Source organism: Mesoplodon bidens (genome assembly GCF_964165515.1).
Source record: "Mesoplodon bidens genome assembly, chromosome: 8".
Taxonomy (NCBI): Eukaryota; Metazoa; Chordata; class Mammalia; order Artiodactyla; family Ziphiidae; genus Mesoplodon; species Mesoplodon bidens.
Window position 1 is genome coordinate 104489493 of NC_138165.1, and position 27945 is coordinate 104517437.

The 27945-nt window shown below is 41.4% G+C and overlaps 1 protein-coding gene across 17 annotated transcripts in view; it reads right to left on the bottom strand.

Annotated features, from left to right (window-relative positions):
• Positions 1-11059: 11059 nt before the first annotated feature.
• The window catches only part of TRIP12 (thyroid hormone receptor interactor 12), a 144879-nt gene continuing 127993 nt past the window's right edge, over positions 11060-27945 (bottom strand). For all 17 annotated transcript variants that reach the window (XM_081243325.1, XM_081243324.1, XM_081243316.1 and 14 more), the window contains 9 exons: positions 26745-26843; positions 21649-21763; positions 21201-21355; positions 19802-19966; positions 16692-16856; positions 15023-15136; positions 12891-12985; positions 12332-12435; positions 11060-11598 (listed from right to left, as the gene is read on the bottom strand). In XM_081243325.1, the coding sequence (XP_081099451.1) occupies positions 11402-11598; positions 12332-12435; positions 12891-12985; positions 15023-15136; positions 16692-16856; positions 19802-19966; positions 21201-21355; positions 21649-21763; positions 26745-26843 (1209 nt within the window). In that variant the 3' untranslated portion in view covers positions 11060-11401. The remainder of the gene's footprint in view (positions 11599-12331; positions 12436-12890; positions 12986-15022; positions 15137-16691; positions 16857-19801; positions 19967-21200; positions 21356-21648; positions 21764-26744; positions 26844-27945) is intronic.

Here is a 27945-nt window from a genome sequence, read left to right on the forward strand (position 1 = left end):
CTACAAAGGTAACCAAACCCTTAAAAAAAAAAAAAAAAAAAGAGTAACTCCTTTTTTTTTGAGCTACAAGTGATTCACAGCATGTTTTGTCACTGGCACACGGAGAAAAGAAATGCCTGTGAATATTTGAACACAGTTTTAAAATACTAAGCGCCTCCCCCAGGGAGTGGAAGTGATATGTGGGTGTGTTTATCCAGAGTCATTCTCTCTCTGGGCACCGCCTGCACCTATTCACGACCTACAGACACACATTGGATGTCCTTTTAACAGGAGGAGGATCCCACGTTACATCAACCTCTCGCTTGCCTGGGCAGCTGCCTGGGTCCACTTGACAGATGAATGGACAGTTAGGAGGTGACCTGACCAGGCCTGAGACCTCCTGTCCCAGCTCTGTAGGGACCTGAACAAAGGGGTTGCGGAAGGGGCCCTGCCCTCGATTTTTTCTACTTGAGCTCGACACATTTTTATTTCCCTAAGTGAGGGTATTTTTCTTTCTTTCCTTTTTTTTTTTTTTTTTTAAATCTGGTAGGAAAAAGAGAGAAGGTATTCATTTTCAAACTTAGATAATGCCAAGGTTTTGTTTTTTGTTTTAGTTTTTTAGGTCAAATACCTGAAAAGCCTTAGTGGCTCTCATGGTGACCTTGGTAATACTTCAGTACCATTCAGGTAGAAGAGGCTGTTACTTTATTTTCTGTGGCTGTGAGTTGATTTATTTTATACACACACACACACACACACACACACACAGAAAGATACAAACAGCTACCTTATTATTTTCTTTCCTTTCAGGTAGAACTGGGACTAAAACAGTGTTGACCCAAGGGGAGAAAAACCAGGCTGGGCCCTCAATCACTTTTCTAACTTCTCCCTACAGGATTCATGGTATATTAGAATCTAAAATAAACGCCTTTGGGAATTCCCTGGTGGGCCAGTGGTTAGGATTCTGTGCTCTCACTGCTGAGGGCCTGGGTTCAATCCCTGGTCGGGGAACTAAGACCCTGCAACCATGCTGCAGCCACAGACAAACAAAATGCCTTCATCTCCCATTCATATCTCGTATCTAGCAGAGAGGAGAGAAGGAAGTGGGATTTTTTTCCCTCTTTTTTGAGAAATTGGGAGAAAGTTGATTGGAAGTCCATGGAGCAGGAAAGAATAAGAAGTTACAGAACAAAAGTTGTTTCTCTTTTTAAAATAAATTTATTTAATTTTATTTATTTTTGGCTGCATTGGGTCTTCATTGCTGCGCGGGCTTCTCTCTGGTTGTGGAGAGCGGGGGCAGCTCTTTGTTGCGGTGCGCGGGCTTCTCATTGTGGTGGCTTCTCCTGTTGCAGAGCACGGGCTCTAGGCGCACAGGCTTCAGTAGTTGCGGCTCACAGGCTCTAGAGCGCAGGCTCAGTAGTGGTATCGCACGGGCTTAGTTGCTCTGCGGCATGTGGGATCTTCCCGGACCAGGGCTCGAACCCGTGTCCCCTGCACTGGCAGGCGGATTCTTAACCACTGCACCACCAGGGAAGCCCCAGAACAAAAGTTTTATGGCAAACTTAATCTACAAAACAGAAAGTGGCTGTGTTCAGTGGACGGTATGTAATACCTAAACGCAAAAGCTCATCTCGGCAGCCACCGTTCTATTCCTCCCATCGCTGGTGTGTGTCAACAAGAAAAGCAAACTCATTTACCAAGTGGAATCCTAAATTAAGCTGAATTTATTAAATTGCTTCTTTGTTCTGGCAAAATGAAAAAATGCGTATTTGGAGGGTTTCTCTGTGGCTTCCACAGAAAGCTGAGAACCAGGCCCTAGAGGAAGGTGATTGTGTCAGCAAATCCAGCAAAACTCACGAGGACTCTCTCCTGCCCCGTTGGGGACTCTGCCTGGGTTGTGAGCGCTGGGTGACTTCTCAGGGACATGCCATAATTTCTTCCTCATCGTTTCCTGCTCCATCTCCCTAGTTGACTTCCCATCGGCTCGAATTTTTATCTCCCGTTATGTGGCAGTAAAACCATCCTTACAATCCCATAGAGTGTTTGCTCTGAATCCCTGAGGCTTTGGCTACTGACATGCAAAAGCCCAGCTTTGGGTATCCAAAAAATAAAACAAAATAAAAAACAGACATAAGCGCATGTGCGCACGCGCACGCACACACACACACACACACACACACACACACACACACACACACACTTCCCCTGCCAAAAAGCCTGGTGTTCTGTTTTTTAGGCGGGGTGCTTGCAATGAGAAGCTGTAATTATAAGACTGCTATCCATGATAGATGTTCTACTTAGAAACCCGGAAGCCAGAAATTCTCTTTATTTCCTCCATGGCCTTTCTACCTAAGACTCAACATACACAGGAAGCTCTTGCTCATGCTGAATGGCTGGGGAGAAATGGGAAGGGATGGAAGGAGGGTTGAGGGCAAAACCTTGGTTTAACACCTTAGCATGATATCCTGTCCCTTTGGGCATTGGGAGAGCCTGTATACCCCTTCCTGTGGGAGGGGTCTTAATCTCCAGTGTGTCACCCATCTGGAAAATAACAAGTATGTGATCTTGAGGAAGGTATGCCAACTCAATCATTTTTTAAAATTTATTTTATTTATGGCTGCTCCCCTCAGCTTGCGGGATCCCAGACCAGGGATTGAACCCGGGCCCTCGGCAGTGAAAGCACAGAGTCCTAACCACTGGACCGCCAGGGAATTCCCAACTCAATCATTTTTAAAAATAGAAGGTTGGTTTGCCTTCCTAACAACTCTCCCAGATCTGAGAATCTGCACATCTCTAGGTTTTGAAGAAGAATCTAACCAATGGCATTGGTTATTAGCATCTCAATCCTAGCCAACCCCACTCCCTGACCTGACACGTGGTAACTAAACAAACCAACAGAGAATCCGCTACAACTAAACACTAAGAAGGATTTTAAAGACCCAAACATAGAATCAAAATATTTCCTGAGCCAGTTTAATACCTGATGTTAATAAGTGACCAAAAGCAGCTTCAGGGTGTTTCCAAAATAGACCAGTACTTTTCTTTTGGCAAATTCAACCTATGTAGGAGACAGTTACGTTATTTTGTTCAACTTAACTAGAAGAGGACCTATTACCCTCTTAAATCAGTTGAGTTGATCTGAAAAGAAGGTCCAAGGATCATGACAGGTGTTAGAAGCTTAGAATTTGAGAGCAGGATATTAATCCCATCTGCTCCCATGATTTCACAGGTAAGGAAACACTCAGTGAAAATTATCCGAGGTCAAATTAAAAAAAAAAAACCCAGTTCTTGAAATTTAGAGCCCAGGCATCTTTCTAAAATACCATGGCAGATAAAAAGAAATCTTCATAACAAGGTTTATAAATATCAGAAAAGGGTTTAATATTGCAATTTCACAGTATTTTATTGATAGTTACAAAACTCTGAATGGAAACAAAAAGCAGATTTGAGTTTTAAAAGTTTTTATCGTCAAAAAAAAAGAAAAAGAAAACATAATTGATAGAACTGGACCCTCTAAATGTATTGGTAATTGGAAAAAGTCAGTTTGTTGACTTTCCCTCTCTCCTGGGCTGTCTGCACTAACTGTATTTTGAAAGAAGTATATCACAATTTTCTACTTGTAATCCTCAAACTGATTTTAAAAAATTCATTTGTTTTCAGAATGGACTTTTGCTTCTCCTTGTATCATATCCAGTCTGGCAATAGGAATAGCAAGGTCTTTTTTTCATTCATTTGTTATAGCAATGCTTTTTTATTTTGATCAGCACTAATATTCCTTAATAATTCCTAGGTGATCCTACGTGGCCATGAAATCTGTTTCCTTCCTGAACAAACTCTGATTTTGTTTGTTTTGTTTCTACTGACCCACATCAACTATTTACCGAAAAACACAATAGGACTGTGTCAACAGCACATTTCAGCAAAGAATAAGGTGTATCTCTGGTTATAGACCTGGCTGTTACACTGCTCTTGGTGGTGGTGGTGTTGAGAGGTAGTTTTTCTGACTCAGCGAAATTCTGACCATTGATGGTCTTAGTTCTCCTTCTTTGGTTTCATACAAATCCACATAATTTAGCACTTACCTGTGTACATAGTTGTTTTGGTTCCATTTTTGCTTTCTACCTGGATCTTAAACTCCTTGAAGTCAAAGAGCACAGATTCCACAAACAATCTGACTGGCAAAGAGGGAACACAGGTGACGAATTCCCCATTCATTCCTCTGTGCCTGTTTGAACGCCATTAAGGCCGGGCATCATGCCAGGCACCAGAGATAAGGCTAGAGTCTGGCATCTCCTGCAGATGATAAAACAGGAGGACTCAACACATCACATTAAAACATTTGTAGTATGCTTCACGGACCATGCACTCCTCATGAAAATCTCCATGTAAAGGAAAAATGATTAAAAAAAAAAACCTACTTTTTTTTTCTTTTAATTCATCCACTTTGTGGTGAATGTCAGGTTGATCAGTATTTGATTAGATTCCCTGTCTCACCTCCGCCTACCCCCAGGGGTGTTGTGAGACGGAAAATGGTATGTTGGAGAGAAAGACCACAAAAATCTCAACTTCTTACTTCTGTTTGTCAAAACACCATTTAGGGGCTTCCCTGGTGGCGCAGTGGCTGAGAGTCCGCCTGCCGATGCAGGGAACGTGGGTTCATGCCCCGGTCCGGGAAGATCCCACATGCCGCGGAGCGGCTGGGCCCATGAGCCATGGCCGCTGAGCCTGCGCGTCCGGAGCCTGTGCTCCGCAACAGGAGAGGCCACAACAGTGAGAGGCCCGCGTACCACACACACACAAAAAAAACCCCACCATTTAGTGCTTTGGGAGGAAACGGATTCTGGATTCTTTCCATCACTCTGAAACGTTACGTGTCAGAACAATGGGAGCAAAGGAATCTATGACAGCGCTCAACTGTCCATGGAGGAAAGGAAGCTCATTGGGCTACTCCATTAGCACATAATGCAATGCCGAGAGACCAACTTCTTTTAAGTAATTCTAGAACGTTGAGAGCACTGGCTTGAATCTTTACTTAACATCCTCTAATGTCGGTTAGAACTACTGGACTTTTCTCAATGAATTTACTTAAGACTGTTTTTAAATTGGAAAAGCGACAATTGACATTTTCTGAATTTAAAATTCTCTGAAAGTTATATTTGCTACAAGAGGATATCCTTTTCCCAGCACTGTAGAAGTTCTCACCTAAGGTGGATGCCAGAGCAGTAAGGATGAATTCCTCCTGATGGAAAGGCACAGTGTGTGTGTGTGTGTGTGTGTGTGTGTGTGTGTGTGTGTGTGTGTGTGTGTGTGTGTGTGTGTGTGTGTGTGTGTGTGTGTGTGTGTGTGTGTGTGTGTGTGTGTGTGTGTGTGTCGGGGAGAACAGAATTGTGGCTTTTTCTGACTAAATAATTTTTCCGTCCCTCTTCTCATCCCTAAGTTGCACCCACTCCTAAGTGCTGCAATGTTTTGATTTGTTATTAACCATAATTATTGGCTGAATATAAAACTTGGATCACTTTCCAAAAGCTGCAACACATAATCACTGCTTCTCAGCTGGGGGGTAACACCCTGATATCTGGGATGCTGGAAAGCATTAGAGGGCGTTTCAAGTCGTCCCAATGACTAGAGTGAGTGCTGCTGACACTCGGAGCCAGAGAAGCCAAAAGCTCTGAGGGATGAACTGTGCCAACCCAAATGCTACGATGCCTTCGTGGAGAAACACCGGGAGACATTGCAAAGACTCACACCCAAGATTGTATGAGTATTACCACTAAAACGTGACCTTAGAAATGACTGAATTGGTTTGACAAATGCAGAGGATAAGGGCCAGCGAGGTTAGGGGTCATGACACTACCCAGGAAGAGGGGCCAGGGCTGGGTCAGGCCTGAATGTCCAGGCCTCTTCCTGCGCCAACACTTGTTCTTCCACAAAGCCCTTCACACAGCTCTGGGCGAGTTACTGGGATGCCTCGGTTCTAAGAGACCTTAAGTCCTGTGTCGCTAAGTGACGTCAGGACGCACTGCGGGAACAGAGTGGGCTGACAGGATGGATCTCAACAGAGGCCCAGATTCCCTTATTAAGAAGCGCACGCCAAATGGAGCGCATTGGGCTTTCCATGGATCACTGTTAATTTTCTACGATCATTTCAAATAACCACTTTTTCATGTCAACTGCACACGTAGCATTAAACAGTGTAAACGCGGACTTGACCCTTAAGCCACCTCAACTCGTGTTTTCTGCCCTCATATTCCTTAGCACAATTTTCTTAATAAATTCTTAATAGAGTGTCCCTAATGAATGTTTCCATGTATCTTAGTCACAGAGAGGATGTTAAAATCTATTCCTGAAGCCTGAATTCCCAGGGAGAGTGCAATCATCCTGCGTGCCTGGGCCTTGAAGCCACAACAGGGTATCTGAGGTACAGACACCTCTGGTGTCTGTCAAGGGTGCCTGAAATCCCCAGGCAAACTCTGGTGAGTTGTGGGCCCTGCTCCCTTGCAGCTCTTCGCAAAGGCAGGACGGCATCATTTCAGGCACCAGCACCGCCACTCTTCCGGCGCTTCTCACGGTCGGGGGGCGGGGGATGGTGGTGCAGGGAGAGTGACCAGATAACCTTGGGGTCACTAACCTGGCTGAGAACAAGGAACGGCACAGGGTTCAGCAAGCATGCAAGTTGTGAGAACTGTCATGAAATGCACCCCATCCCCCGAGCACTGGTCTCAAGAGGGTCTGAAGGGACACTTTTCCAGTGGAAACAACTGCCACTGAGATTGAAAACTTCTGTATAACTCAACATGCCAATGTCAATTTGTAGAATTACGTCAACCAGAACTGTGATGCTCCAGGGCCCCACCCTGGAATTAGTGATACAAATGCTCTGCGTGCTTACGGACTTCCCATACAGGCCGGTCTGGTGGTAGGCTTGTATTGCACAGCACCCTCCACCTGTGATTTAGTCGTCTCACGGACCAAGAGATTCATCAAGAGAAAAATATGGTTTTACCTAGGCAGTTACACCAAGACAATACAGAAGAATACACGTGTGCGTATATACGTGTGCTGTGCTGGGTACTTATTATGTATACATTTCATTCACTTGTTCTTAAAAATAACAAAAAAACCCCTAAATTCAATCATCACTCTTCAAAAACAAACAAAAAACAAAACGAGCAAATGAAACCCTCACCTCCCTTGCTTTCCTAAATCAATTTGACTTTTCTTTTTCTGTTTCAGTGAAATAGGCTGATGATCCAGACCTTGGTCAAGGGCAGAGGAGCCAGTCATGAAAGCCAAGAACAGTGACTTCAAGGGGTTCCAACCAGGAGGCGCTACTGTCTGTGCACAGTGGCAAGCATCTCCTCACCCCAGGGGTCCCACGTCACCACTGCAGAGTAGCTTACAACGCAAGTGCCCATCTCTCTCCACCAACAAGCAAGTATTCGGGTCATCTCTCTGAATACATCTGGCTCCTATAACTTTCTCCACTGTCTGCCTCCCAAAAAGGCTAAGATTACTGTGTTACTTACCACACCAGGAAGCTTTCCAAAGCCACCCGTACAAGCATTACCACTTCTCAGAAGAACCCTCTGGTTATGCATAATTTAATAAAACTGACCATGTAGGATAATGCTGTTTATTAAAAATATATTCAGGGAGAAGGAAGTCAGTGCATTTATGCAATTTTACATACACATCTGTAGTTTGAGGTTCCATTATTCCAACAGTTCATATAAATCACTGTTTCAGATAAGAGAAAAAAATGCTTTACACAGGAGATCAGCAATTGGTTATAGGTCTGGTAATATGAGTAGGCTTGTTGTAAAAATAAAACCACCTCTTCCATTATTAAAGAGTGTCTCCTTATGCAGAACAAGTCTTTAGCGTTAAGAACTTTTTCTTGCATAAGAATTAACTTGAAGTTCTTGGAAAACAGCCAATCCTCCATTTTCTATAAATATAAATGCTATATTTTGTCTGGAATTTTTTTTCTTTTGAGGTAACAAAGGAAGCATTTTCAGTGATTTGTCACTAGGTTATCCCTTACTGGGTATGCCAACTACTGCAGCGTCAAACCTAAGACCCATACAAAAGCATTTCTCAGAGTAAGAAATACAAAGTATGACATTTTCAAACAATGTTCTCATTACAATAGGGAAAATAATGTGGGTCAAAAAAAACAAAGCCCAAGATAAATGAATTAAAGGCTCGATCATCTTTGCTAATGAAGAATGAACAATAGCATCCAGAATCCCCCCAGAAGGATTTGGTTTCTGAATGCACAGTTATGTCTTTCCCCAGCAAGTCTCCTTTTTCATCACATTCTTTCATGGAGTATCAGCAACATTCCCATTTCCTGAATTTACTGACAGGAATCGGGAGCACAGCCTTAACACCTGGTGAACTAAAGGAAAGACAAACTCACAGGTCACTGGCGATAATCCTTACTGTGGAAAATCAAGAGTTGAATCTAACTTCTTGGATGCAGAAGTTGGGGCTTTTTGTCCCTCGGCCTTACGGCCTTTACGCACAGGACGCCCTGACGAAGGGCAGGAAGTGACGTCAGCCAGCCAGCTGCACCTCTCCTTTTCATGTTATGTACCAAACTTGCAAGAATAGCCAAACGCAGGAAAGACAGACTTTAGAATACTATCTTCTTTATCGAATGTAAGGTGAAAGACAGTTCTCGATCAGTTCAAACACAGGGAACCAGAGCTGAAGCACTGGAAGAGAAAGAAAAGTCTGTATCCAATGAGAAGCTGTGTGAAAGGTTTCTTCTGCTGGGTTTGGCTAAGGCATCTAGAATTCTCTCCATGTCTGTTCCTGATGAGACTACTTAGCATTTACAGTTCATTCACTTCTTGGGGGGGCTGGGAGGAGGGGAATACATTTAACCAACTCTTCCTTCTTAAATAGTGAGAACTATGTTTTCATAAACAAAGCAGATCAAATCAGTAACTGTCTAAATGACAGCGCCATAGTCGGTGTTAGCTGTGACTAACATCTGACTGACTCCACCTCAGCAAAAGCTAAAAGACAACCAAATCTTAGCCACTATCCAAACTGTCTACGTGTGTAAAGCATAGAGAGTAGTGCTTGTTGACAGGATTACTCAGCAAATAAATTTAAGGCATAACTGGAGGAACAGCAGATGAAGTCTATTCTTCCCTACGATGTAACATTAAGGCCTCTGCCAAGAGAGACTGCTTTCAAATGGGAAGTCTTCTTGCCCCTAATTAACCAAGCGTCCCGAAATTAAGGAGTAAGCTAAAGACTGAAAGCTTTTAAACAGAGAACTACCGACTTTGAAACAATCAAGCTCCACAGTGCGATTCAAAACCATCCAATGTACTCACTCCTTAGACGCTGAAATCAGTGAGGCCAAATCTGCCAGGGCCATGATATGGATAAAATGTTAAATACAGAAGATATCTGAATATGATGCATTACTTTGTTTATACATACGTCTAAATTTTAACAACAGAACCCTTTAAAAAATGAGGAACAAAAAGGTTATGTTCACGCAAAACTCTTTTTTGCGCTTAGTCTGTAAAAAGGTATCAGAACAGTTTAAAACAAATTGGTTCATTCTTTAACACTAGTTTCACTTGATTAAACTGCACAGGTCCTACGGTGTCAATGTTAGAACTGCAGAAACCCAACTCCCTCCTCTGATGTCAAAGGGAAGCAGCTCACTCTCCAGAGCCTCTGCAAGGACCAGGGAGAGACACTCCGAGTTCCTCTCACAGCTCCGTCCCACCTAAGGGCGGGGGGGGGGGGGGGGTCACTGCCCAGGTGCACTGAGACAAGGGGATGCTCGTACAAGGCCATTTAAGTGGAAACGACAAAGTAATCTAAATAAAACAAGCCACGGAGTTTCTTTTAAGTGGTGAAATAGGGGACAAAGGGGTTTTGACATCAATTAAATAAGACTTTAGAACAAACAAAAGAAAATTGATTTCTCAAAGTCCAATAAAAAAACCATTAGCTCATCTCTCATTTTCAGAAAGATGAATTATGGAAATTCTCTCAAATTTATGCAACAGGCTTAATTTTGAACCTTAGGAATGAAGGAAGGAGTCTCCTTCTCATTCTCTTTCTACATTTTATGTTCCTCAGTTGCTATTCTAAATTCTTTGAAGAGCGAAATCAGCCATGAGCTGTGATGACCTGCCTGCAGTGAGATACACCTCTACAACTAAGAGTCATGCATACGGCACAGAACTATGAACAAAAAAGGTGAAACAAACTTTATTTTCAGGTAGAAACATGAACCTGATGAATTATTGCAGATTTGAGAAATCAGCACATAAAACAACTGGACAGAGCATTGCCTACAGGTGCTTTGATGTGTGTCGAGACAAAGGCTGAGCTGTTTGTCCCATGTGAGCACTGGGAGGAGGGGAAGAGAAGAGCGGAATAGCGAAAGAAGACACTGAACAAAAACTTAAAACGAGAAAAAGGGGGAAAGACTTTTTCTTTACTCCAACAGGGAATGAAAACTGCTAACTTTGCTTAAAACCGTATACATCAATTCAAAATGCTCTGGCCATAGAATAATAAACACTGGCCAGCCCAAGCTGCAGACTTTTTAACCTGCACAAAAGAAACGAATGAGCTCTCCTTGCCTCCATCACAGAGGCGGTGGTTGCCGGAATCACCACGTAAACAGTCCTAGTGCGTCCCTGGTACAAGGCCAGTGATACCCTACAACTATATTAAAACTAAGCTATAAGAAATGGCTACCTAGTTACAAAGGCTGAATTATATTGACAACATATTTCAATTCCATGAATTTTAAATTATATCTTAATTTGAGAGAGAACAGGGAACAACGAAAGCCCATGGCTGACGAAGATGTACCAACTGTGGGTTTTGTATACAAAAAACCTGTGTGAGCGGCACAGACAGTACACGGATCGGGGCGGGGAAACTCAAGGGAAGTGAAAAGCACACAGAGCTCACCTACTCAACTGTATTTGTCAAATACACGGGAGCTTTAATTTCTGTACTTATGTACAAGAGTTGTCTTTGGAGGAAACAAAACTGCAGACTTAGCTAGATGGATACACACAGCCCAGAATTAAACTGCACAGCGACATTTATTGTTTCAGCCTGGAAAAACATCCCTTTTTTAAATTTCACACAGCAAAGCAAGTTAAAAACTTCACTCGTCAAATAAATGATAATTTAAACAAGAACTTGCTAAAGAAACCTCATCACAACAACGTTTTAGGGCCTGATCACTTTAAGTCCACGGGGCCATTAATGAATAGGAACCAAGTGTCTCTTTGATAATCTGCAAGCCGTTTTCCTACAACAAGAAGGCGTAACACGTTTCCTTGACTCGGGTGATACATTTAGAAGAGAAATCGCGGTGTTTCTCTTTCGCTGTGACAGGCAGACACTGCGCTTCTCGCTGGGATCAGGAGAGATGGAACGACTGTTGCCCCTCCCTCGCTGCCATCAACAGCTTTCCTCGCATGATCTCGATGCTCGAGTAGTCCGGCAACTTAAGATAGTTCACACAGGTCATTACGGAGGGAAGGAAGTCATCCGGGTTCTCTGTGGATTCGAAGGTCTTCCGGACAATTGTCAAAGGTGGATTCAAGCTCCGGAAGCCTGATGAAGAGGGAAGAAAGGAGGACAGAGGAACTTGGCAAGTTGACGGGACGCCCGCCGGCCAGCTCAGGGGAACCCGCCTCTCATCCGTGAGGAGAGCGGGTCTGGAAGCACAAGTACACGTCCCCTCTCTTATCCGCCCGCGTCAGGAACACACTACACTGCTCTGCTGCACAGCAGTACCACACACGGAAGTACTCGTTCCTGCTGGGCAATGAACTCCACCCATTCAAGATGTATCGAGGGTACGGAACCTGGGACGTGCTTTATTTACCATCAAAAGTCGCTGTGTAACATGGAGGCAAACAGTTCTTTATGCTTCCCTTATGCTTTTAAAAGAGCGCCAATTCAACCTGTATTAGGATTCATTTCTGAAAACAACAGACTTTAGAATGCCTTTTCATCTAAGCCATCTAAGGGTTTATAATGTGCGTATGTCTGAGAATGTGAATCTGATGTAGAGAAGCAGCACTGCATGGACATTAGGTGTCCTACTTCAGTGTGTTGAAGTCAATCCCTATGAACTGTCCTGCCAGTGATATCCCTTAACACACTGCAGAACAAATTGAAAACTTAGAAACATTATGATATTGAAATAACTAAGAGGCGCTCAAGGTCAAAGAAAGAATATCCTGCTGTTGGCACTGAAGTTTTGCGTGCGTTCTCTCCCCACCCGCCTCACACACACACATACACTCACTCATAGCTACAATAAATCAATGGCTGTACCCACCTCCAACAGGCAATCTTGGGCTACCTGTCACAAACTGGAGAAATAATCTCTGCTGCTCATTATCAAAACTACTGAGAATCTCAAACAAGAACTTCACAGCCCGACTACAACAGAAATAAATACACCAAAGTTACTTCATCGTATTAAAATACAGTTTTGACTCTCACAATTAGCTAGAGACTATCAAATGTAAATATGACTACATATGAATTCACACCGTAATGCACTCAAATATGTTTCTGTTGTTACAGTTGGAATTCAGGTGGAACGATTACTCTTGTAATAAATAAGACCTGTCTGGGATTGTACAGATATTTCCACTTTACTATACGTAAAAATGGGTAATGGGGTCACAGTGGGATTCCCCACCTTTCCTCCTCCCACCCATTTTCACAGAAATACTTGGGGCAAAAAAACCAAAAAAAGCTTTTGGTCCTGAAGTTGCAGTCTTGAGAGAAATGAAGCCCAAATATTAGAAAGCCTCCTTTAATAAGTAAACAAATTTTAAAATGTATATATATGTGTGTGTATCTGAAAACTGGCAGAACCCAGGACTTACCTGTCATGAGTATAACCGTGATCTGGCCTGCAGCATTCCATCAGTGTCTTTGCATCCCAAGTGTCTGCTTTACTGCCACACAGGAGCTGATCCAGCTGTGTGTTTAAACACGGGCAACAGATTACTAAGGACATAGCTGTGTAACTGACTGAAAATGCACACATGTTCCGTTCTGTGGCGTGCCAATAAAAAGGTCTACAGAAGCCCAAAAACTTCAGCTTGGTACTCTTTATACAATGTGCTCTTCTAATATATTTACAGATTCAAGCTCTTCTTCAGCTGACATGAACAGGTGCCCTGCCCATCTGCATGAACTAGGTTCTAGGGAGCCTTTAATCTAAGACAAAACATACCTGAGACCAACCCTTAATTGAAGTTCTCCTAATTCTTCTCGTTTCTTAGAGGCTTTAACTCGATATCTACTTCTAACCAGGGAGATTTTATAAATCCTGGCTTTTAGAAGCACGAGGGCACACCATAACGGAAGCCAAGAGAGAGAACAGTGAGCTGGAGAGAGAAGTGGGAGAGGAGAGCTGAACTGAGACACAGCAAATGGGTAGGTTTTCCCACTTTGTGAAGAAAGGCACTTCTGTGCCATATGGTCGTCTGGGACCAAGCTAGTCATTACAGAACAGATATTAGAAAGCAAAAAATGCCTGTGTGTCCTTGGAAAATCTAACATGAGTTTCCAATTAAACCATCTCTCACCTGGTAGACTGCCCATTTGCAGGATGACTCGTACACTCTGAGAAAATCCATTTGGAGCATGGGAAATTTGGTATCTACTATGTGTCACTCACTGTCAGGTACTTTATGTATCTTGTTCAGTAAGAGAGAGGTTATCTTAATCTTATGAATGAGCCAGTCAGCTCAGATAGGACAACCTGGGTAAGGTCACACAGCTAAGTAGTGGGGACCAGGATCCAATTCCAAAAGGAACACTTGCTGTTTTCAACTCCAGATGACACTTAGTGCCTAAAAGTGCCAGGTACACCACATGTTTTAATAAGTAGCAAATCAAAATGGACATAAAAATAATAATTGAGATGAAAACGCTAAGTCATTTAAAGATTTCCAGATTCAGCCAGTAATAAAGGTGTAGTCTAAAGCTAGTACTCAAAAAAGAAACACAAAGGTTTCCAACCTGGGGGAACCAAACACCTTCCAGACCCTTTCTATGACATCTCACTATCAGTGAGTAGTTTTCTGAGATTCTTGTTGCACTTTAAGTAAAGATGGCTGGAAAAAAATTATGCACATAAACTCATTAACTCCATTCTCACAAGTGTTCTCTGGATTTGGCAACTAGATAATTTGCAACATTTCCTTAAAACTTCAAGGACTAACCTCGCTCATGAAACAATCAACATCTCAGTGAACCCAGAAAGTTTAGCTTAAAAACAACAACAAGTAACCTCCCCAGGGTCGCTTTCATTACTATGGACCTATGGCTCTCCCCACCTGACACAGGTGTACAGAAACCCAAGTCCCACTCTCCACCAAGCAGCATCGAGGGTCAGCTGACAAGAATGCTATGATTGGGACTTCCCTTGTGGCGCAGTGGTTAAGAATCCACCTGCCGATGCAGGGGACACGGGTTCGAGCCCTGGTCTGGGAAGATCCCACATGCCGCGGAGCAACTAAGCCCGTGCGCCACCACTACTGAGCCTGTGTGCCACAACTACTGAAGCCCGTGCTCTGTAACAAGAGAAGCCACTGCCATGAGAAGTCCGCACACCACAAGGAAGAGTAGCCCCCGCTCGCCACAACTAGAGAAAACCCGTGAGCAGCAACGAAGACCCAACACAGCCAAAAAAAAAAACAGAAACAAAAAGAAAAACAGAATGCTATGCTTACTCAATCACACACGGATCCCATGCTCTATTATTTATACTATATTTAATATTTATATATGTTATACATTATACTTAATACCATTATATTTAATATTCTTCCTCACTCAGGAAATGATCTTATCTTTCCCAAACATCCACCCCACCACCACACCCAACCATCTACCTATTTGTTTGCAACAATGGGGTCTTTGACTAAATAGCACAGAGAGACCCCACTAAGATAATTATAGGTACAGAACTAGAGATGACGATTTCTTTTACACACAAGCTACTCACTTCTTCAGGATAGAAGTACTGAAGGTGACTGAGTGGGAAGACTGATTCAAATCCATCTCTGAATGAATCAAACTGCCTGGAAACGCCTTCATTTAGTGCCCAGAATATAACCAGCTGCAAAAAGAAAACTCTTTCAAAACCTGCGACAAGATTTCAAATTTCTTTCCTATTTAATATTTGGCAAACTACAGCGAAACATCCTTCCTGATCACTTAAAAAAAAAAAAATGAAGTCTTTAAAATATCTCCCAGTAAATTACGTAAGTAAAAGACAAGTCAGGTCAACTTCTACTTCAGGGTCTGGCCAATAAGAAAATGTAAAGAATGCCATGTGTGTTATAAATTAATATATTTAGTGTGTTTCTAAATTCATTTATCAATACATAAAATCCCTATGAGTTATACTTTACCTTACCAGATGAGAAGCAGACGAAACTTCCGAAGAGAATAAAATGTTATTGAGAATTAAAGATGATGTTTCAAGAGTCACAATTACCAACTGTTAAGTGTTTTTAATTTTTAATGTGAAATTTTTAGTTCTAAATCCTGTTAAGTTCTTAGAGCCCAATCCTTCTGCAGTATGTGCCTCCACTTAGAAAAAGGTAAACTCTGGAATGCAGTCACATGAAACTGAAGGGTCACAGAAAGCATCTGTTATTGGTCCAACATCTCCTAGTCATCAATGACTTTGGCTAACCCTTTGGGTTCAGAAATAGGGACCTACTCAGATAAAAATGAAAACAATAGCGTTTTGTTGACAGAAAAACACAAGCATTATTACAAATATTTTCAGAGAACCTAGTTTGGAGTTAACTCATCATTTACTAGTAAGCTGAAAGATTAGTTTTCTCAAAGTAGGTAGTATGAGAACACAGCCCTACTGACTGTTAAAGGAATTACTTAGGAATCACAGAAACACTAAATAATAGAGGTCCTCTGCTATCTTCTCTCAAACTGATGAAGAAACTGGAGCTGAAAGTTTTCAGACGTTCTATCTAAAATCCCACAGTAAGTTAGTGGAAAAGTCAGGCCCAGGAGGTATAGGTGGTATTTTGTCTGGAACCCAATGCTCTTTCCACTCAATGTCAGGAATAAACCAAAAGAAACTTTTCCAAAAGCAGTGATAATAAAGACTTACATAGGTTGAAATCTAAAACATAATTTGTATTCAGTACAAAATTGTTTTCCTTAGCAAACATGGTCAAGGATCATGAAAGGCCTCACCAAACCCATAAACGTGTGCGCACACGCACGTGTGAACAGCGTTAAAGGCTATTAGGTCAAGTTAGGTGGCTTGATAGAAAGGTGGAAATGCAGTTTAGTGACAACACAAGGGATGGCTGCTTTTCACTGATTTCTTCAAACTAAGAAAATGAGATGTTATTAGATAGTATTCAAGCTTGAAGAGAGAGAGTGCAAGGTTATAGAAGGTACCGCGAGATATGCGACATGTTCTCTCAAGAGCAAACAGAAGCGAAGGTCAGGAGAAGTGGACTTCGTGCAGTGATCCCGGGCGTCAAAGGTCTCACACCAGGCTGTGCAGCAGCTACCGGACACGCACCTGTGCTTCACTCGACCCTCCCTTCCCTCCCCCTCAAAGCAGGCCCCCCGGGCCCAGCCCCACATGGCCACAGCTGGCCTTCGCCCCAGGGGGCGCTGCGAGTACATACTCTTAGATACTCCTCCAAATTGTGGATGGTGACTGGTATATCCTTTCCTCCTTTCTTCAGTTCGATGTTGGGAAACCCTGGCAGAGTGAAATCCAATCCTAGATCTTCAACTGAGCAGCCATTCATAGTCAGGGTTTCTAATGCATACTGTAGACTCTCTTTGGTCTAAAAAAAGGGGGCGGGGCGTCAAGCCCAGTAATTCAGTCAGTTATGTTTGTGTTTATGAAATGAAAGATATGCTAATAAATTTTATGGGTTCTCTTAGCTTATTTTCTTCTTTCTTTTTTTGTCATAACCTACACAAAAATAAGTCACTGAGATCACAAAGGAAATAATCTTAAACACTTCAAAATCCAATTATTTTTATATGAGAAAACAAGATTGCCTGAGCGCTCCTCCACAATGAGATGTCTGTTACTCAATTTGACCATATTCAATCAGATTTCACAGAAAGGCCATAATAATTTGCACAGTGGTCAATTTAAGAGGGTAGGCTCTACAGAGCCAGACAAACTTTTTATAAATTCTAGGCTAATCTTAATGAATCCAATACATGTATATAGCAAATACTGAGTAATACAGTGCAAGCTCTGCAAGCTCAAGTCTAAAGAATACCCGGAGATTCTTCATTTGATTACTGTAGGCCCAGCATTAACAAATTTGTATTCATACAGCAACAGTGTGATGAAAAAAGGTTCTAGCAAATCCCTAAGAAAAGTCAACTCCTACTCTGAAGACAAATGTTAAAAAGTTTGTATTATTCACTTTTTAAAATGTTTAAGATCATGAAAGGCTTATATAAAACATAATTTCTGAATCAAAGACCAACATACAAAACTGCAAATTCTATCTGAAAATGAAGGTATCCAGTATAGGAGAAAGAAGGTAAATGACTTTCTGAATTAAAGATGCCTCCGAGTATGCAATTCCTAAAGGCTAAACAGTCAAAATGCAGAAAGTCATTTAAACAAAAAAAAGGCTACGAAGTTCTGGTTAACACTCATTGTTTAAAGAGGAAAGTGAAAACTGCGTAGGATTACAGATAATTCAAAACACAGAGGAGGGTTAGGGTTAAGGTAAACTACACTGTTGAGAATTTTTACTCCTCTGCAAAAATACCTGTTTAGGTCTCTCTCAGTTTCGGGTACATCATTGGATGACACACAAAGACAGACTTTTCATTTTACATTTGAAATATTCTTCAGCAAAAGGACTTATTAAACTCTCCAAACTCTCCATTTTAACGTTCTCTGATTAGAAAGCTCTCCAAAATGCTATCACTGATAGGAATCTAGAATGTCCAATATGTCCTTGAGATGTTTAAAAGGAATTAGCTGTTTGTTTCTCTAGACCTTATAGGTTAAATTGAAAGCTAAGTTTTAGCCCATTTTCCATGTGCCTTTCAAGAATTTAAACTGCCCAGTGGAAACTCAGCCAGGACAACTTGCTCCATCTGAATGCTTTATAAATAATGAGGTGAGGTGTTTGAGAATACCACCAGTCCTCATGTTCCAGGTGCAAGTTTCTGGAGTGTGGTTTCTGTGCTATGGATTTTATATTTTTAAATTGGTAACATCAGGAATAATAAAGATTAGAAGAACAAATCTCAAAAGATTTGAGAAAGAGAACTGTGGCAGCACTGGAGACGAGGGTAAGTAAGAGAGCTTTTGCAAAAGCTGTCAGAGTGTGGGCTCCAGAGCAGACAGCCTGGGTTTCAGTTCCAGCTCTCCGGTGTTCTAGGTATGTGACCTTGGGCAGGATACTCAACCTTCTGCCTTGGGTTTCTCATGTGCAAAGTAGGGGTAACAGGAATACCTAAACCTCACAGCAGATTAAATGAATGAATACACGTAAGGCTCATGGAAGAGCACCATGAGCTGTACTGTATCTGGAGCGGGTGGGGCTGTTTGTGGTGGTGTTCGCGTTATTTTCCTAAGAGATGATCTTAAATAAGATGATAGTAGTCTAAAATTTAAACCTTAGAAGTTGGTAAGCATAAACCTTACTAAAAATCCCAAGACAACAGATTTTATATGGAAAAGAGGGACCTGGCTTCTTTAAACACCAAGTTCTCTTAATAAACATTTACCCCAAAATTACCATTAATAATTATCAATTAATATGGAAGATAAAATTAAGTTTCTTACAAATCACCTCCTTCCCCGACAGGAAGTATTCGAAAAACCCCATCTACTATAAGCTCCTCTCCATCTTATTAAGAGATGTGACACTTTTTCTAGCTACATAATCTTTTTTTTTTTTAGTTTCTGCTTTATAACCAAGTGAATCAGTCATACATATACATCTGTTCCCACATCCCTTCCCTCATGCATCTCCCTCCCTCCCACCCTCCCCATCCCACCCCTCCAGGCGGTCACAAAGCACCGTAGCTACATAATCTTAAATCTCTATTCTTATTTTACGTAATTTATAAAATGGGAGTTGATTTAACACTGGTCCATGTTACCTGCCCCCATACAAGATGTCTGACTCTATGCCACTTTTTAAAAAATACAGCTTTGTCTTCTTCCAATGTCAGACACAGAACCACTGTCATTCTCAAATGATTTAATTTTGTTAATGTATAAAGAATATACATTAATGATTTAAAGATCAAGATTACCCATGAGATCTAACAGAGAAACCTTAACAGATGTTACCAAGAAACAGTGATACCTACCATGACCTTTAAAAATATCTTCCTGAGATCTCTCTAGAAACAGATGAACTGTTCCTAAATTAAGCCATCTTTCTGGAAAATCAATCTGTCCTGCGAATAGCCTTATTGATTCAAATGCTTACTAAAAGAACTCAGTATAATAGAGTATCTGCCCAGATACATAATGGCCATCTAAAATGTAATAAACAAGAGCCCTATGGTGTTAGTTAGGGGTGTATTTTATTTGCTGGTCAAGCTGTCTGTTCAACACCTGCTGTTATTACAGGTCATCTTACCAACTGTAAAATCATATGCTTCAGTTATTATAATAAAAATTTAAACTCTTCCAATATAAAATAATAAATGGACCAAATACAAATCACTTAACAAAGAACTCATCTTTCTACAAGAAGAAACTGATCCACTTGACTGTTTCATTTTCTAAGCCTACCTGGGATTTATCTTGTTCAAGTCTTTTCTTCTGTCTGACAATGTCTTCTAGGTGATACACTGATCTGGCTACAACTGGGTCAATGTCAAACAAATCGTGTGACGTCAGCGAAGTTTCTTGCCGTAGCATCCATTTATAAAAAGGTAAGCCCAGGGGAAGGTCCACCTGAAAGAGAAGGTGCAAACATCACAACAGTCACACCAAGCTTCTAGCACTGCCTCAATTCTTTAAGTGACACTTCAAGAAGTCATTTTAAAAGGTCAAGTAATCCCCAGGGGAAGAAAACATATTTAAAGAACTGTTTCTCTCAGTACATGAAACTGTCCCCATTTAAACTCAATTTGGGGCCGATATTGTTTAAAAAAAAAAATTAGAATACTGAAGATTCCTATTGAAACACTGGCCTTAAAAAAGAAGTTTTCAATGATGGACATACATTCTCCATAAGGACCTCAACACCAAGAGATGTTTAGAGGAGTCTTACTCAATTTTGGACCAAGTGAACTTAATTCCACTTCAGTCTGTATTATTGCATATTCGGAAGGAAGAATGTAAAAGACCAATTAGTTATAACTAAAATGAAAAAATGGAACTTCAAAAATAACTGATTAACAGCACATTCTTTCAACAACAATGAAATTGTAAGCTTGTGAATCTGACTTCAGATGAAAACGTCTTACACATACTGACAAAGTATCTCAGAAAATATGAGAAGAAAAAAATGAAGAAAAGTCCAGAAACATTCAAACCTCTCTGTGAATACTAATTTTTTGGGTTATTTTCACTCCTGCACGTTAATGGAAATTTACTGCAGTTTAGCCACATGCTCATGCTTTTCCTACTGAATTAAAAATCTAATTCAAGGGCTTCCCTGGTGGCGCAGTGGTTGAGAGTCCGCCTGCCGATGCAGGGAACACGGGTTCGTGCCCCGGTCCAGGAAGATCCCACATGCCGCGGAGCGGCTGGGCCCGTGAGCCATGGCCGCTGAGCCTGCGCATCCGGAGCCTGTGCTCCGCAACGGGAGAGGCCACAATGGTGAGAGGCCCGCGTACAGCAAAAAAAAAAAAAAAATCTAATTCAAACACTTAAAAATATATATAATTAAAACCACCCTTAATGTTGCCTGATTCTCTGAACCCTTGCTACTAAAGGAATGGTCCACAGACTGGCACTTGGGTATCACCTGAATGCTGGCAAGAAAATGTGGAAACCTGGGCCTGACCCATGAACTGCTGAATCAAAATTGGCTTTTTAAATAAATTCTCCAAGCAATTCATATGCACATTAAGATTTGTGAAGCAGTGTTTTAAAATACAGCATTAAATGCAGGAGATTAAGGTACCATCATAGAACACAGGTCCAAAAAAATTGTAGGAAAAAAAGGTAATTCTATACTTACCAATCTGAAATCCATGATAGCCTTGGCCATTAATTTTCCTAAGAAGCGAAACTTCATCTTAACTTTTGCGATATGAGCTGGCTTAGCTGTCCTACCAAAGGGAAGCGCAAACAGGCCTTGGAGGTTTTGAATATACTTGGTCCCTTCTTGGCTTCCTATAAAATGAGTAAATCACCAAACTTTAGATGCTATTTCCCAAAACAAGACAGACCTGGTAATTAAGAACATTTAAGAAATTCAGTATTCTCAAAATCAGATAGCAGATCACAGAATGAAGTCCTCTAGAGCTGGAAGGGCCTCCCTTATTTGATAGATGAGAAAACAAAGGTGAAAAGAAATTAGGTCAGAGAGCCAGGCCCTCTACTATAAGTTAAACATATATAATGAATTGTAAGGGCCCTTTACCTGAACTGAATGACAAATTGACTTAGTCACAGATTGGTATTACCTTTTGGATTGCTAAGAGTTACTTCTTCCCCTCTCCAGAGACCCAAGTCAGCTCTCTGTAGTTCCTGAGATACAAGTGCATAAAACTCCAGTGTAGGCCCCAGACCTGTGCCAACCTACAGAGGAACAGAAGTAGGACAAGTTAAATTTTAGAATCTGTGCTGCCCTTTTTTTTTTTTAACCTGCCAACCTTTTGGCAATGGATACGAATAGCAACTGTTTACCAGAATGTATTAGAGATTATTTCCTAAACTGTCCTGATTGTCTTCCCTCAGTCCAGGTCACCTGGAACGAGAACCAGCAACCCTTTACTACTTCCTGCTTCCTGTGGCCCCAACATTTTAATTGTATGCTTCAAATTCATATACTAATAAGAGTACCCTTGCAGCTATATACCGTGCCCTCAGGGAACAGACGGCACTGTCTGGAATGGATTTCTTTCCCATTCTCTCTTTGGTGAACTGTTCCCCTGGAACCAGCTCAAAATGTCCACTCCTTAGAAGAAGCCTCTTTATCTGCCCAAGCAGTTACTTTGCTTCTTTTTCAGAACTTACATTTTGGCTACTTAAGTACTCACCACATTAGACTACCATGATTTCATTATATGCTTGCATACCTCACTTAGGGGTAACTTTAATTCATCTTGTATCCATGGTAGTGCCTGGGCAAACACCAGCCATTTAATAGAGGTTTGTTGAATAAAACACAAAAAAAGGAACGTCTGGACCAGCACCCACAGTTATTCGTTCATGTTCTACCAAGGTCCTATCAGCTCACACCATAAATTAGATATGCAACTAAAGATAAGTTAATTCCATAGTTTATAAGCTTCATCTAACCACAGTCCCGTCAGGAAGGTTATATTTCACTTACTGATTACTTGTAAATAATGGGTATTATTTCACCATTAACACAGTTACTTTCCCCACTAGCTTAAAGGATTTGATGTAGTCCACAAAACGGTTAACTGTAACTTTCCAAACAGTGACCTGCTTGGGTCTGGAGAAGCTTTCCAGACCCAGCTCCCCGTCTCTGTCAGTACTCCACGGCTGTAACTGGCATCAGCATTCACCTCCTGCTGCAACCAAAGCCTGGAGCCACCCGTGATGCTTCCCTTTCTGGCGCCTTAACAACCCATCATTAAACACTGTAAGCCCCACCTTCAGAATATGTTCCAAACTGGTCACCACAGCATCTTTTATCTGGCCCAGTGCTAGAGGCTCCTAAGTGGTCTCTGCAATGGCGCTCTCCACACCTCATGTCCTTCTCTCACAGCATGAGAGTGATCCTCATACAACCTGAGTTCACATCATTCCTCCACACCCTCCAAAGGCTCCCCATCTCGTTCAAGCAAAAGCTCAAATTCTTAGCTCGGCCTGGGTGTCCTATGTGATCCCCTGAGTCCTATTTCTAGCTACTGTCATCCTCCAACAGGCAGGGAATTCTGCCTCAGGGCTTTTGCTTCACCTTTCTTTTGCTAAGAGATAGTCTTTCCCCTAGACAGTAATGACTACTGCTCAAATGTCATCTCATTCCACCCTATCCTCTCCCCATGATGCTCTATCTTCTTATTTTGCTTTAGTTCTTCAGCACACATCCTACACATACATATACATGAGTGAATGAGAGTGTGTGTGTGTATCGGCCTCCCCAAACTAAAAGCTGCATGACAGTAAGGACTTTGTGTATTTTGTTCTCCACTCACTCGTGAGCCTAGGAGGAAGTTAGGGAAAGAAGAAAAGAAAAAAAACTGCAGTAACACCTGGTATCCACCAGATGGTGCTTTAAAGCCAGTTAATCCTAGCTCCTTTTAGCATAATTATCCCAGGTTAAACAGAAATCATAGATTAGATCAGCCTATTTCCTTCATCCAAATACTGTTACTGCTAACAGTAAAGCAGACTTAACTTAAAATATTAAGTGACATGGGCAAAACTGTATACACTTTCATCCCAGGAAGCCTCTGTGAGGGTGGAAGGACCAGGTCACACCTGCTCTGGCGAGTCAACCCTGCACTGGGCTGGCCAGCAATCCTGTAGGTAGAGCTGACCTTTCCAGCGATCTTCAGCCTACCCAGCCACTCCCTTAAAAAAAAAAGGTAGGTACTGTGGTTTTGCTTCATTTTTTTTTTTTTTTGCTTCATTTGTTTTTAAAGGAATGAGGAGATACAAAATTTGCCAGCCCAAAATGTCTCTTTGGCATGCAGATTATTTACAGCTGAAAACAATCAAGGCCCAAAAGACTCAGGAAGAAACTCTGACCTACTCTCTAACTGCCTAAAAGAATTTAGATAAAGGGCCGGTTCCCACAACAGAGCTATCACCAGAGGTATCTGCAAAGAATATGGGCTAGGGATGGTGGGAGGAAAACAGGGCCTAGGGATCAGAGTCCACTCTGTGTCCCATTGTCTCTGCCTGGTCCGGCAAATATTTGTTTACCAAACATTTGCTCCATGTGGACTGCCTTCCTCCCCCCTTTGAAGTCCCAAACTACTACCCCCAACATCCTCTTCTGTTTTTGGCTGAAGACAGTATTTAAGATGAGGGCTTTGGCCATTTTGGTGAGTTACTCAGACTTCCTGTGACCAGCCAGAAGAACCTAGAAGGGTAGAGGGAAACGTCTTCCAAAAGGAAGGAAAAGCATAAAGCTCTAGAAACACAGAAAAACAAAAAAAGTTTGACAACTTGTGTTATTTGAAACTTTCAAAGTCTTTCTCTTTCAAAAGCTAATGCTTATATACTAGCACATACCATGTGACAGATAATGTGTGTTTTACACATTTTAGCATTTAATCACTTAAACAACATAATGAGGTAGGCACAGGCATTATGCCCTTTGTCGGGTTATTACTGGGGAGTTGACATAGCTAGCCCGACTTCACACAGCTAGTAAGTGCCAGCACCAGGCTCCCCAGTCCGTGCTCCTAACCTTGCATCGTCCTGGAGGCATATGCCATGTGACAGATAATGGGCTTAAGTGCTTTGCTGAGCCCAGAGACTGGCTTACCAGTCATCTCTATTCAAGAATGGAGTCCATTCTGTTCTGACATTTTGGTCAGGATTCTTCTAGAGCTTGTTAGAAAGGCTTCCTAACAGCCACCAGCTGACTTGTACAGTTGAATCTGGTTGACAACCCGAGGCCCTAAGCATATATAAAGCCAGCACTCCACTCCTTCTTCCTCAATGAAGTCGGCTCACAGAATTTTTTCCAGAGTCATCAGGAAAGACCCATCAGTGAAAATCATAAAATTGTGATTTCTGTATCAGCACTTCAATCCTGACCTGTGGAACAATCAGCGTGATGCTATTCTGAACTTAAGTTTAGGTTTCATGTAAGACGCAATCTGAACAGGGGCATGAAGGATGAGAGAGTAAAGACGTTCATTCCTGACGAGAGAAAAATATGTTGGAGTAAAACAAAGTAGAAAATGCGTGTTTAAATAACCAAGCAGAACAAGCTGGCTACAGCAAAGGTCTTACAGTTTCACGAGTAAGAAATTTGGACATGTAAACATATAAGAGCTGTATCCTCTGAGCAACAGGCATGACCTGGGTAGATTCAAAAGATCCAAATTTCTTATCCCAGCCTCCATTCCATCTGCCTCCCATCCCCTCCAGAGCTACTCCCTTCTGCTATTCACCACCAAGCCTGATCCTCTGTTGAAGCTACATCCTTTGATTCCTTAACTCCCCCCCCTCTCTTTCCTGAGACGGGCTCCTCATCTGAAAGGCTCATTCACTTGGTACCTGTACCACTCACTTTCCACACCCATTCGCACTTTGTCCTGTGTCTCTCCAACTATGCTGTGATCCTGGGAATGCAGGAACTCTGCCATAACCTGGATCCTGGCACTCTGTGTACTTAGTACTTAACTACTTACAATTTTAAATGTGGTGATTAAATACTGTCAACTATTCAAAAGTCTTAATGAGGAGGAGAAAATGCTTAAGAAAACGAGTGAAAAATCAAAGTCATGATTAAAATTACTTGGTTAACTAGATAGCTTTGTAGGTTAAACTGCTACATATACACAGTGCTCACCATGCGCCAGGCACGGTTCTAACTCTTCACCACATGAACTCAGTCACAGCTCTGAGGCTGTACTACAACCCACACTTCACAGATAAGAAAACTGGGAGGCAGAGTTGTTGGCTTTTATAAATAAATAATAAGTAAACGGAGTATTTGGAAATGTCATGTCCATAAGTTTCAGATGTCCAAAAACTTAAGTTTTGCCTTAAAAAAAAAAATTAAGATACTTCCCTGCTGGTCCAGCACCATTCAACCCTGAAGTATTTTATATTTTACCCAAGAGAAATGAAAACATATGTCTGCATGAAGACTTGTACACAAATGCTCACAGCAGCATTACTCATAAGAGCTAAATGTGCATCAACTGATGGTTAGGTAAACATATGATGGTATGTCCTCGTAATGGACTGTTACTATTACTCAGCAATAAAAGGAAACAAACTGATACACGCAACAACATGGATTAGCATTACACTAAGTGAAAGCAGAGTAACACAAATGGCTACGTACTTTATGATTCCATTTATTATGAGACTGTACAAAGACAAAACTGGAGGGACAGAATACACATCAATGGTTGCCAGGGATTGGGGATGAAGGCTGGGGACCGACTGCAAAATGGTCTAAGAGAACTTTTTGTGGTGATGGGATTTTTTCTTTATTTTGATGTGGTTGTGGTTACAGACTGTATACATTTGTCAACACTTAGAAATGTGTATCTTAAAAGTGTTCATTTATGATATATGAGTTGTATCTCAGTAAACCTGATTTTTTTTAAAAACGCAGTTCAAACATTTTGAAAGTTATGTTTAAAACCTTTCACTTTATCAACCTAAAGATTACACAAACACTTGCTCTTCTGCCAGGAAAAAAAAAAACCCTGTCTTTTATTATGCAATTTAACCTCGAAAAATGGAGAACTTAGAACAAATCATTCAAGAGAAAATAGAGTACATCTCAAGTTTTCAGATAAATTTCCCAGTCGTCTTTTAGAATTTCACAGGACCAAGAAACTCTAGTGACATCTTATCAAGAGCACAAGTCAACACAGCCTCATAAGCTCACCTCATTTTCATACTGAATTTCTAACATGGCCCGTGAGCTGCCGAGATCCTGCATCACAGACTCTGCTTGTTTCAGCAGCTCCTCTCTGTTCACAGTACGCTGCAAAGGAAAGTACAAATGTGAGGAAACTTTGATAAACAGGTGGCATTTCTCTCAGTGCAAAAAAAAAAAAAAAAAAAAAAAAATCAATTCAATCGTTAAAAATTATTTCTTAAAAAAGAAGCACACCTCAGAAAAGGTTTTAAGACATAGCTGCAGTGCTATAAACATCGACAGCATCCTGCTGTACATGAAGAAAAGCTAGATGTGAGTGTAGTTATTAGCTTGAGCCCATGGCAAATTCAGAAAATTCAAGTTGTTGAAGAAAGGAACTCTGTAACCTTCTCAAACATCAATGCAATTAAGAGCTGTGGCTCCCTGAAATCTCGCTGTGTACATTTATAGTTTGGTGATGGAGAAATAGGTGTGGAGGTGACAGGTGAGCTGGAAACCTACTGGCTCTAACGGGCAGAGATCCTACAAGCACCACTGCAAACATCCATTAATGAGATGCACGGGGATGAGAAAGGTCTTGATAGATTTCCAAATTCTACCTACACCTTGTTTATGGAATCCTAATGATACAAATAAAGATAGGATTTAAGAACAATGTTTTTTTGTTTTGCTTCTCATTCCTCCCACTCCCCCCTTTTTAAGCCATTACTAATGGCTTTTGTGAGACTTTTGGAGATAGAAGTTTGTAGGAAGACAGACTTGAATAAGAATCCTCAGCAAGACTTTTTCTTTTGATGAACTTTTTCAGATGAACAAAGAAGTCCTAAGTAAAAGGCAGTGCAGCGTGAGAAGTGCAGGACTAGTCTCAGATGTAAATGGCCCAGGGCGGTGTGGTTTAGAGTTATCACCATGGGGCCAGGATTAGAAGCCAAGAAGATGCAGTCAGCAGCACAAGGCTGACGGGTACAGAGACATGAACTATGTCAAGGATTCTGTTTGCCTCTTCTAATTGGAGTGATTTGCTAAGAGAATGATGTGGATTTGATTAATTCTACCTATTGCATAAAGGGATCAATTATAAAAGGGAGATATGGTTAGAGTTCTTAATTTAGAAAGAAAAGGAAGGAGGTCTCAGTGAAAGAAGAGAAGATTCTTCCTTGGCACAAGAGTTATGGAGACTAAAAGAGAAAAACAATTGTAGAAATCA